General features: G+C 51.7%; 1 protein-coding gene across 7 annotated transcripts in view; it reads right to left on the bottom strand.

The window, feature by feature from the left end:
- Positions 1-272: 272 nt before the first annotated feature.
- Tom1l2 (target of myb1 like 2 membrane trafficking protein) overlaps positions 273-12,199 on the bottom strand; it is a 120,003-nt gene continuing 108,076 nt past the window's right edge. For 5 of the 7 annotated variants that reach the window (XM_026780328.1, XM_026780329.1, XM_026780331.1 and 2 more), the window contains 3 exons: positions 6,638-6,697; positions 4,556-4,592; positions 273-3,638 (listed from right to left, as the gene is read on the bottom strand). In XM_026780328.1, the coding sequence (XP_026636129.1) occupies positions 3,490-3,638; positions 4,556-4,592; positions 6,638-6,697 (246 nt within the window). In that variant the 3' untranslated portion in view covers positions 273-3,489. The remainder of the gene's footprint in view (positions 3,639-4,555; positions 4,593-6,637; positions 6,698-12,199) is intronic. The other 2 variants (XM_026780332.1, XM_005349950.3) reach the window with 1 other exon arrangement.

The following is a 12,199-nucleotide window of genomic DNA, read 5'->3' as shown; positions in this document are numbered from 1 at the left end:
GCTGGAGAGACAGCTCCGTAGTTAAAGAATACACGCTGCTTTAGCAGAGAACTAGGGTTTGGTTCCCAGCACCCACACTGGGTGGCGCACAACCACTTTAACTCCAGTGAATCAAAACGCCCTCTCCTGGCCTCTGTGGGCACCTGAACTAATATCTACACTCAGATAACACTCATAAACACATACTTTAAGAATATAATTTTTAAAAAAGTCATGTGGGCCAACTTTCAGGCCCTTTGGCTACTCAGGCTAACTCAGATATCACACAGGAATGACTGGTTCAATTATTTATTGTGGCGTACGTTACATGCAAGAACACAAATTAGAGAGACAGTATTTGGAAGCAGAACCAGTGGGGTGGGGACACACTAGTTGTCACGTTGGGCCACCCTCCAGAACCAGCTCTACCTACACAAACACAGGACAGTGACAAGAACCCGACTCGTAAGACAACAGAATAACAGACTCAATCCCGTCCGTCTTTTCAGCAGCCCCACGGATCCTCAGATCCTCCAGACAAAGTGCAAACTTTAGGAAGAAACTACCCCTGCTCTCCCAGAGAGCCCAGGGTGCGAGTATGGCAGAATCAGTCAGAACACAGGGTGGACAATTGTTCTTGGGAACCCAGGGAAGACTAGCCTAGACCTCCATGAACAAGAAGGGCTGGAGATGGGCACTGAGCTAAGTGGGTGCCGCAGGACCATAAAGGGGGGACCTCCAAGAGGAGACATATTCCCCTCCTGGCCTTCTGTGAGGCTGAGCACACAGGGAGACTCTAGTCATCCCAACAGCAGACCACAGGGAGATTGTGGATTGACCAGGCAGAAACAAAGGCTCTCCACTGTTCTCCCAGTCACATAGGGCTGACCTGGCCCCTAGAGTGCCTGTGGTCTGCTCTGAGCCACCTGAGACCATCAGTCAGAGGAGTGCGAGCAGAAAGTCTGTGGTGGAGCAAAGGAACTCACTGCCACCAGGCCACTTAGGGTCCAGCCACCACTTTCCCGGTGGAGCAGTGCTGTGGGTGACAGCATGGGCCAGGTGGGGAGGACAAGGGCTCATGCCAAGGCACAGTCACTCACATGAGGGGCTGACAGGAAATGAAAACTAGCTCTGGCCACAGCTACCAAGAAGCCCTTTTGGCTCTGAAACCCCATGTCCCATATTCAGATAACTGAGTTGTTCAGTCTCTGCCCAACTCTAGCCTGCCTTCCTGGTACCTGGGCAGGCTCACAGGGTCATCATATACCTGGTGACTTTCCTTTGCTGCTGCCTGATGGCCAAAAAGGTAGGAAGAAGCAGTCTTCATACTTCAGCACACAATGAACAAGAAAAGGTTAAACACATCCTCAAGAAAATATTTTGACAAAATAAATATTTTAACCTATAATCAGGTGTAATTAGTGCTTGTGAGTCCCGGCAATAATTTAGTGTAATTAAGTACACACTCATCTGTGATTTCTAACACTTGTCGAGGCTGCTGGCTTGAGAGGGCCCAGCTTCTAAGGACTTTGCCCACAGATGGTGGGGAACCACAGACCTCAGGACAGGACAGTCCACAGGGTTGAACCCCCTTCAAGATCCCCCCTAGGCCCAATCTTGCTTCTCATAAAGGCCTCAGGCACATGTCACTACAGCCCACAGATAAGGCGGACTACCTCTAGACAAGAGAAACCAGACTCCCAGCCAGAAAGACAGTCTCTTGACACAGCCTGTGGGAGTCCTTGAGTACAGGCTGCCCCCAGGGAAGCTGTAGTCAGGAGGACAGGGGACATCTGGACACTGGTACTAGAAACAGCCTTGTTGGGAACACCCAAGGTAGGCCTCCACATCTGTCTCTCTCCCTGATGGAGGCCCATCTTCTTCTCTATATCACCCACAAGCAGGGGCATTCTCTTAATTCAGAGATGCTGGCCTGATTGCCTACTGCCACAGGTCCAGCTCTTTAGACTGTACAGCTGATCCCCAGAGACAACCCTTTTAGACTGTGCCAAAGGCCAAGCTTCCAGGTACTCCCCTGGTGTGTGATAAGCCTTCAGAGGCCTTAATAGTCAGCCTAGCTTAGAGGGCTCTGCCCTTGAGAAACACTGACAGAGAAGCTCTGCTTGGCCACGGGTCCTGATGGAGTGTGGAGGGGTGGCAGGAGCTCAAAGAGGGCTAGGTAGTTAGCAGGTCAGCTGACATCCTCCACAGGCCCTGCCAGGTGACCCCTAACCAGAGTCCTGGGGTAGGTCATTTCTGTTCTCACCCAGGGCTACGGTCCCACCCTAAGAGCTGCCTAGAGCCTGCGCACTGATCCTACTGCAGGTGGGACCCAGCCTCCTCTCCCTGCTGGGGCTGGCACTCGGTGGCAACAGGTGTAGCACTGGGCCATTCTAACGGTGGGAAAGGCTGACCACACATTGGGTGGGAAGTGAGTAGTGACCTGCACAGTATATAGTAATACAGCTGCAACAGCTTTTTCCTTTCTCTAGGTGACAGCAGCTAGACCAGGATTCGGAGCACTGGGCCATTTGCTCAGAGACAAGGAACAAACCAGCCAAGGCAGGGCAGGAGCAGGTACGACCAGCTCTCGCTTGCTCAGATCCAGGCTGTCAGGCTTCAGACTAAAACTGCTGGCTAGGGGGAATGTGAGGTGGGGGTAGGTCATGAAGGCTGAGGCCGTGTCAGGGAGGGGGAAGAGTGGGGAAAAGTGGAGTGTGGCTCCAGCCTGATGCAGCCCCTGGTCGTCGGGAACCTCCAGGCACAGCACATACAGTGCTACCTGTTCTGGGCCTGGAGGGAGCCATATGGAAGTTGCTGAAGGCAAAGCCTAGTCACGGGATACATTAAAGTCATGTTGCGTTGGCAAACAATCCTCTCCAGACATCAGGGCTGATGTGAGCGTGAGTGTGCACAGTGTGCATGGAGTAGCTGTCTACCATCCGCAGGGCACGTGCTGCCCTTGGCTCTTCTCACACCGAAAGCCACAGGTCCCAGGCCTAGCAGCTGACGGACGGAGGAAGGGCCAGCGACAGTACAGACACTAGTGCCACCCAGTCCAGGGAGAGAGACGAAGCCTGTGGTTACAGATACTTGAGCCCTGCTTTCCCAGAGTCCTTGATGGAAGAAGGGGTCCAGGGGAGTAGTGTCTCACCTAAGGAAGCCATGAAGCTAGGCAGAAGCAGGATGGGGTGGTGAGAGTCAGTTTAGGAGCTTGCTCAGAAAGTGTCAAGGGGCTACCCTGCCTGAGGCTGGACCACTGCTTCTTCCTGGGAAGACCCAAGGCTGAGAGCCCTTGGGGTGAGGGAGGACAGGCCCTCTGGTCAGTGCTGTGGCCACTCAGAGAAAAAGTGGCAAAGCGGGCCCTGACCAGGCAGGCCTGGGAGCAATCAGTGGCATTTCCATGGAGATACAGATGTGCAGACTGAGGGGTTTGGGAGTGGCCAGTGCCCAGTGTCCACTAGGAGAGTCAGCAGTGACCTGTCATGGGGAGGCAAACCACAAGACAGCTCACAGGGCAAAGAGTGCGTCCTCAGACCGCTCTGGCTTCTTCCGGTTGGAAGTATTTGAGGCTGGTGCAGGGGCCTCTGTTGGGGGTGAGGGCAGGTCTGGAACTGTTTCTGCAGCTTTGGCTCGCTCTTCCAGGAACTTATCGAACTCTGTAATACAAACCAAATTGAGGGATAGGCTTGGTGAGGGTTGCGTAGCGGGAGCCCCATACCTTGGTTTCCAGCTCCAGCCAGTATCATATTGGCCTGGCTACCCTCTGGGAGGAGGTACATATGCAGGGGATAGGAGGGAGTGGAGGTGGGAGGGGTCCTGGCAGGAGAACAACCCAGCCAGGTCCAGGGTTATTCCGGGCCCTCCTGGTCTGGGGATCAGCCTAAGGGAAATCACTGTTCCTGACTCTCCACAGGCAGAGCTGGTGGAAGCTGGATTAGGGGATGTGATTATATTATTATTATTAGGGGATGGGACCCAGTATATTGCTGTGGGCACCATGATGGGAAAAGGGTCTGACAGCCCCCAGTCTCTTCAGAGAGGGCTTTGGGAAAAAACAGAGGGTACAGAGCACCTACTCCCCGAGAGCTCAGAGTTCTATTCCCCCAGATCAGCACAAGCAGGGCTGAGAGTGGGCCAGCACCTGCTTACACCACAGATTCACCCTCACTGACACACGCAAGTCCTCGGACTGGTCGCTGTCATAGGGGAGGGGTAGCCTAGGATGAGGTACGGAAGGCAAGATGGAGAGGGGGATGTCAGATGGGAAGAGGGTAGGAGCCTGGCTGGAAAACTAGGCCTGTGTTCCCACCTGACAGATTCCCAAGAGGCCCTCACATTCTGTGCGTTGTATGATCTGTGTGTACAGGGGACTTAGGACCTGGGCAGAACCAAGGATAGTAACCTGTGCCCTCCATTCACCCTCTTCCTGACCTTTACAGCGCTGTCTCCATCAGCATGAATCCCCATGAAGGCTAGGGCTCAGGCCCAGCACCACAGGGATCTAGTAGCAGAGGCCCTGTGCAGCCCTGAGAGGCAGGAGCCAAGAGAGCAGAAGGCCACTGGCCAGGCCTACCTTCACTTGTGACACCCTCTTCCAGGTCGTCACCCTTCTGTGAATGGAGCAGAGAATGGCGTTAGGGCTCCTTCCTGTCCTGCCCACCCAGCCATCTCTGTCCACCCATGGCTACCCAGTGAAGCCCTCCTACTTTTCCTAGTTCCAGATTCTCTTCTTCCTATTAGAGAGGCAGAGAGTGTGCTTAAAAAAATGTTTAAGCCAGGTGGTGGTGGCGCACGCCTTTAATCCCAGCACTCGGGAGGCAGAGGCAGGCGGATCTCTGTGAGTTAGAGGCCAGCCTGGTCTACAAGAGCTAGTTCCAGGGCAGGCTCCAAAGCGAGCCTTTAATCCCAGCACTCGGGAGGCAGAGGCAGGCGGATCTCTGTGAGTTAGAGGCCAGCCTGGTCTACAAGAGCTAGTTCCAGGGCAGGCTCCAAAGTTACAGAGAAACACTGTCTTGAAAAACAACAACAACAAAAATGTTTAAAAAAGCAAAGTGACAAAGATTTTAGGTTTTGATCTCCTAGAAGGACAAGAAAGAAAAATCCAAAATTGGTGCAGGCTGCTACCTGGGCCAGAGGGGAGAACCTTACCATCACTACCAGGCTCTGAGGAGAGATGCCACTGTCACATGAGGCTGAGGCATGCCAGTGCTGCCAGCACAGGGATTCTGGAAAAACGCCATCCACACCAACAGCTAGGATCCACTTGGGGCCTGGATAGCCTCAGCCTGATCTCCAGTAGGTCCTTTGACAGTGGAAGCTATCACCTAGAAATAAGCCCCATGGCCTCCTAGGAGCTATCACTGCCTTCCCCTAGACCTAAGTTCCCATTTTGCTGCCTAAAAGGGCCATGGAGGCACTGTGCACCTCTAGACATTTAAGTGGCTCACACTTGATTAGAGAGGAGCTCATACATGGGCCTTCCTGGGAAAGGATCCATAATGGAGTGAAGAGTCACCAGCAGGGCTGAGCAACCTGGGCCTCTGACCTGTCATTGTCTTGTGAGAGTCTTGCTAACAAACCCTTTCTGGGTCTCATGTAGCCAGGTTGGCCTTGAGCTCACCATGTAGCTAAAGCTAGCCTTGCACTTCTGATCTTCCTGCCTCGACTTCCCAGACGCTGGGCTTACAGGTGTGTGGCACCATGTAATGTCTAGGACAGGGCCTGCGATTTTCTGTCCCTGCCTCTGTGAGAGCCATATTTCTTCCTAGGCATCCCTGGAAGTTCTTTTAGCCTTCCCTGCCACCCAGGTGGCTGCTTCCTGGGGCTGTATCTTTAGAAGGCCTAGTCTCCTGGGGAAGAGGCAGTGTTGGCCCCTAACTATAGCACGCTGCCCTCTTTCACAGGGGAGGTGCCACAGGAAACCTGTAGCCACCACCGAATCCCTCCTACATCCAGCAGCTGTGAATGGCGTGCTCTGTAAGGAGAGGGAATTGACTGAGGCCATCTTCAGATGCATGATTTTCTGTCTTTTGCCCATCCCAAAAGATGGGCAAACATTCTTTTGGGGCAGGAGCTCTTTTAAACAAATACGAAAAGACAGTAGTGAGAATGGGATGATGGTAAATTTAAAATCAAGCATCTAACTCATTTATGAAATGAATAAAGAAAAAAAGAAATGAAAATGTTGGGATGTGGTACTTGCCCATCAGCATGCACAAGGCCATGAATTCAATCCCCAACATGGGGCAAAAAAAGAGAAAAGGAACAAAAACCAAAACACAAAAATATCTGCTTCCCTTAAAATAAAAAGCAAAATGAAACAGAGACAAATAAGCAGAAAACCACTCAAACACACACCGTTGGCATTTGAGAGAGATGGGGAGGGTTTGGCATGTGTCAGGAGTGGTTCGAGATGGGCTCTCTAATTCCACAGATGTGAGACATCTGTATGGGACTGTGTGGCTCAGAGGCTGTGCCCAGAGCCAGCACCACCAGCGTCCACATGTTGAAAAGAAAGGTGAGCTTGGCTGAGCTGCCCCCTCCCTCCTCCAACCCACCATGGTGGAGGGGGGCCCCTGCCACAAGCCCCAAGGCCTGTCCTCAGAACATCTGCCTTGCCACAACCCCCACACGAAATGTAGAAATCAAGTCTCACCAGGTCTGTCCTGAGCCACACCTCAATGTCGTCCATGACAGAGGGCTGCGCAACGGGGATCTATGAAGGCAGAGGCGGCAAGCAGCGGGCGGGGTCAGGCAGGCCCCCACACAGCCAGGCAAAAGAAGACAGAACACCAGAACAAAGTAAATCATCAAAAGTAACCCCCAAACAAAACCAAAATGTACACAGAGCAAAACAACTACAAGGCACGCACAGGCAACACAGGCAGCTGCATGAGAAATGGCGGGTGAGGAGAGCAATGAGCTGGTAAATTAGAAGAAGCAGGCTGGTCAGCAGGGGCTGGTGGCGAGAAAGTACGTGTTCTTGATATGGATAACTTTTTGCTTGTGTGTGTTTGCCTTTTCAGGCCAGGCTACAGAGCACCTCCTAATCTCAAGAAGGCACAGTCCTGCAGCAGCCATGGCAGAGGATCCGCTGCATTTAGTGAAGAGGCTCTCGGGCCCGAGGGAAGCTGCAGCAACATACCTAGAGCAGGCTGTGGGTTCTCAGGAGGGCACCCCAGCCCTGGGCCTCTGTCTACTAGCTGAGGTGGCTTTCTGAGGGGGGAAGGAGCCAGAGGCACATGCTCCCTCGGTCTGTCTGCTTCCAGAAAGTGGGCACACTCCCATTAATGGAGACACAGCTAACAAACGAGGCTTTGATGACAAAAAGGACAGAGGGCTTTAGTCTCTTTCTCTCCTTTGAGGAAAAAATACCACTTGACAGCCCCGAACGCCACAGCGTCCTTCAGTCTCGTTCTCTCCGCTCTCAGCAGCTGGCTAAGCCTCAGTCACTGAGAAAGGTAATCTACTGCGGGCCGGGGAGCAGGATGCCTAGGATGTGGCAGGGCTCCCCAATAAACCTCATGGGTATTGGAGAAGGTGCCATGCCTCGGCCTGAGTCAACGGCCCCAGAGCAGAGACTGTGAAAAATATGTGCAACTAAAAACATTTACATTGCTATCAGATAAGAGGTAAAGGTGGCCTTTAAACCCCTAGAAGTCACGTTAATAAAAGGTTGGCTCCCTGCCTAGACAAATGAGATGATGGCTTTTAGTCAGGGCAACCTGCCTCTTCGCCTACCCTGGGACTGAGAGGTGCCCCACCTGGGAGGCTTGCTTATTAGCCCCATTATTTCTAGAAAAAAAAAAAAAGAGAATGACAGTACTGTGTCCATAGCTGGCTGCATTCTAAAGTCACAGTCTAGAGTAAGGATGAACTTTAAATAGGCAATAAGGAGACCCAGTATAAAAAGTAACAAAAATAACCCACAAAGTCCAGCCTGAAAAGGAAGAGAACAAAGGGTTCATATTGCTGGTTCCAGCTTTAGAGGTTGAGATCTGTTGCCAAAAAGGTGTGGCACCCGCACATGCTGAGCAGATGTCAGCAGCACCTCCTATGGCAAGCTGGTGACCCCTGGCTCCGAGAATGTGCTCTGTGCCCATCTTCACCCTGTCGGAGGCAGGCACACAAGTGTTTTCAGAATGGCTCACTAATCAATAGGCACCGTCCCTCTATGTCGCCATTTTAACTCCCAGACACTCCAAACTGTCATACTGGTATTTCAGGGAGTCCTGATGACAAAGCAGACAATTACTCAGTAGAGGCGAGAGCAAGGATGCTCAATGGCTGTGCCTACAGTGCTCACGGCAGATGCCTGCCTCCCCATCAAAGAACACTGGGACACAGAGGTGCACTGCTATCATGACTGCGCGTGAGCAGGTTTCTACCTTGACGGACTCCTGGAAGGGATGTGCTGTTCTCATAATCGTGACATCTATAAACCACGTCTGACTCGTTGGGGACATGTGCCATGCCTAGCCCCCAGCTCAGAAAGGCAACCATTTCTCCAGTGAGAAATGCCGACCACAGCAGCTGCTAGGGTGCACACGAGCACTTTTGTCTTCTCTAGCTCAGTCTACCTGGAAGAAACCGAGAGTCCGCCTTTCTTCCTGCAGCGTTGGGGTGGAACACAGGCTCTCCGGCAGGAGGGATGAACACTTCCACTGTGTTGCTAGTTTTAAAGGGTCAGAGGCTAAACAGACATTTCAGGGCTTTCTTCCTTATAATTCTTTTCATTGCTGTTAAAAAGTAGAGGGCTAGGCTGGACCTGGTGGCCGGCACACACCTTTAATCCCAACACTTGGGAGGCAGAGGCAGGCAGATCTCTGTGAGTTCAAGGCCACCCTGGTCCATATAATGAGCACCAGGACAGCCAGCGTGATGAAGCAGTGGTCTAGAGGTGTAATTCAGGAGTACTTGCCTACCATGTGTGAAGCTTTGGGTTTAATTCACATCATAAACATCTGCAAACAGCTGAACACATCCCTGCAATGGCAGCAAAGCAAGACAAAAATGGGGCTGGGCTCCACCTGGACCACACTGTCCAGCTGTAGGCCTGGGGCAAGTCACTTCTCTCTGTGCCTTTCTTCAATCGGGGAGCCAGCCTCTTCTGTCTTACAAGTCTCAGTTATGTGGCAGAAGGTGAAGGAGTTGGCCCGGGGAATTTCAACAAGGCGTGGCCTCCATCTCCTCACCTGTGAACAGGGTGACTACAATGTGGCATTCTGAGTCAGGATCCCTCATAGTCCAGGTTTGGGTTTCTATATTCTAACATAGACACCCAAGGGAGTCTAGTCACAGGAACTGAGTCTCTTGGGCCTCAGGGCACGTTCTGAGGAGCTAGGGTGCTATTTCTTGGCTAGGCTTATGTGATGGAAGGCAGGTGACTGGATGCAGAAGCATAGCTATGAACCAGCTCTGGGAAGCAGGCAGAGCCTCCCTCTCATCACACAGGTACAGCCAGACCCAATCTTAACACGTACACTGACTGGAAAATAGACCTGCAGAGGCCCAGAAAGAGGGAGAAACAAGTCCCTCTCCTGCTGATAGAGGAAGGGGGCATGGCAAGGAGTCTTGGTGTGTTTCTGTCCTGGGACTTTGGGGTCTAACATCTGTAACAGATCCCTTATTGGCTCATCCATCAGACCTCTGGAAAGCTTTTAGCCATTCTGTCATGGTTTTAGCGTCTTCTTGGACAGTGATCCAAGCTGCAGGCTGTTCCAGGAGGTTATAAAGAGTGATGATGGAGACAGAAGGAGAATGGGTACGAAGAGAAAGGAATCTACCCAGAACACCCTCCCATAAAAACCAAGCCCAAATGTTGCTGCCTGTGAAAAGAGCAGCCAGGCTGGAGCCCTGGTAACAATACCCAGCCCATCTCTGATGCCAAGGTGGTAGGTTAGGATCTGGGTGGTGGGCAGAAGTCCTGTTGTTGGCACCTATGGGTCACTCCACCTTAGAAACAAGAAAGAGGTGAGGCACTGGCATGGCCCAGTCAGTCTTTTGTTTGTTTTCACCTTTGGTGTCCTACGTCTGATAGTCTGCCAGAGTTACAGAGTGGAGATAACTAGCATCAGCCTCTGAGAGCAGCAGTAGGGTTTTTTACTAACCTGTTTTTACTTTTCATTGTGTGTGTGTGTGTGTGTGTGTGTGTGTGTGTGTGTGTATTTGTGTGAGGGGTATGTTCATGTAAGTGCAGGTGCTGATGGAAGCCAGAAGAGGGCACCAGATTCTCTGGAGCTGTAGTTACAGGCCATTGTGAGCTGCCCAATGTGGGTGCTGGCAAGTGAACCTGGGTTCTCTACAGGAGCGGTATGTACTTTTAACCACTGAGCCATCTCTTCGGCCCTGGCCCTGTCTTTTATAACCCACTGCTGTTGTTCTTCCTTGTCCTGTACCTCTGGTGTTAGGGATCAACAGAGGAACTTAGGGTCTACTACTTCTGTTCTTGTCACTATTATTGTTGTTGACATGGTTTTATGCAGGTATGTGTAAGACAGGGTCCCATTATTCAGCTTGGGCTGGTCTCTGTGTAGCCCAGGCTGGATCACACCAGCCTGTCCAGTGCTAAGACCAAGGCATGCTTTTATTCTCTGATATTCCCTGCTTATACCTCCTAACTGATCACCAGCCAAAAGTAACAGAAAAGACAGGAGGGCCAGGGAGGGAGAGAAGGGAAGGCCGCTGACCCTGGGCTCAACCAGATCTTGCTTACCTTTACTTGCCAATGCACCTGCTGCAGTGGCCTAACTGCAGGCTGCCCTCACACCTGAAGTCCCAGAAGAAGAAAGAACAAGTAGACACCCTTCCACAGCTGTCCCCAGCTCCAGGCACACGAAGAGACCTACCTGCCCGATGGTGCAGGTCTGTACCGGGTGCTATCTCTAGAGGAGCCATGAAACTCTCTTTGTGATACTTCACCCAGACCCAGTGGGAAAGATAGTCTAGAGCCCCTGGTCTCACTCAGTAGTACAGTTTCCATATGAAGAATTTGTACTTGACAGGTTGGGAAGGGTAGGACTTCCATACTATAGGAAATAAGCAAAGCAGCTAACACACACATTGTTTTAAAAGGAAAACAAATTGTAGGCAGGAAGGTGAGATACCAAGTTTGCTGTTAGTTGGGTTTGTTTCTAGGAAACTGAAGACTGGCGCTCTACGCGAGGACAGGGAAGAGGAAAGTCGACTTGTGTCGACAAAGACAGGCACCATCACCAGCTGCCCAGGTCACACTCAGGTAGTTTAGAGGGCAGTATCCTTTTTTGCAGGGCTAACAGGCATAGGGCACACAGTTAAAATGTATCTGTTTGGACAATGGAGATATAATTTTATGAAGCCTGCTCTAAGGCCAGGGCCCAGCCTGACCTAGAAGAAAATGAAGGGCCTGGCCAGTCCCCACTTGCAGGAACAACTGCTTTCTCACTGAGGGCAAGTGTACACTGCTGTGGGAGGGGACAGCTTGGGCACCCGCTGCACTGGTCTCCAGACCCTGTCTGTACCCCTAGCTTAAGCCTTTCTCAACCAGGTGGCTCCTGTGCTGCAAACAGCTTGTCACTTGGAAGTCCTACAGGACACCTGCTATCGGGCCCCTCTCCTGGCCTGACGTCAAGGACGAGTTCTACATTTGGCTCACTGCATTTACCTGGAGGGCAGAAGTCCACATGTCTATTTCTGTCATTTCTTTGTAGCCTCACCTGCTCCATCCCTACCACACACACCTAGAGGTTTGACTCTGCACTTAAGGATGAAATGGTCCAACTGAGGCAAGCAGCTGGGCCACCTGCACAGATATGGTGGGAAGACACTCCCAAGCCACAGAGTGGACTGTAAGCGTGATCCAGGCTCTCCTGGCTTGCTTGTCTTTGGCTCTGTTACTGTCATCTATACATTTATGCAAGAGGTCTCAGGCCATTTGTTAGGCTCCATTACAGTATAAAAGCCCACCAAGGGGCTGGCGAGATGGCTCAGAGGTTAAGAGTATTGCCTGCTCTTCCAAAGGTCCTGAGTTCAATTCCCAGCAACCACATGGTGGCTCACAACCATCTGAAATGAGATGTGATGGCTCAGAGGTTAAGAGCATTGCCTGCTCTTCCAAAGGTCCTGAGTTCAATTCCCAGCAACCACATGGTGGCTCACAACCATCTGAAATGAGGTTTGGTGCCTTCTTCTGGCCAGCAAGCATACACACAGACAGAATATTGTATCCATAATAAATAAA

The sequence above is a fragment of the Microtus ochrogaster genome, chromosome 7 (assembly GCF_000317375.1).
Source record: "Microtus ochrogaster isolate Prairie Vole_2 chromosome 7, MicOch1.0, whole genome shotgun sequence".
Classification (NCBI taxonomy): Eukaryota; Metazoa; Chordata; class Mammalia; order Rodentia; family Cricetidae; genus Microtus; species Microtus ochrogaster.
Note: the sequence above shows the minus strand (reverse complement) of the source record. Positions and strands in the feature narration are given on the sequence as shown.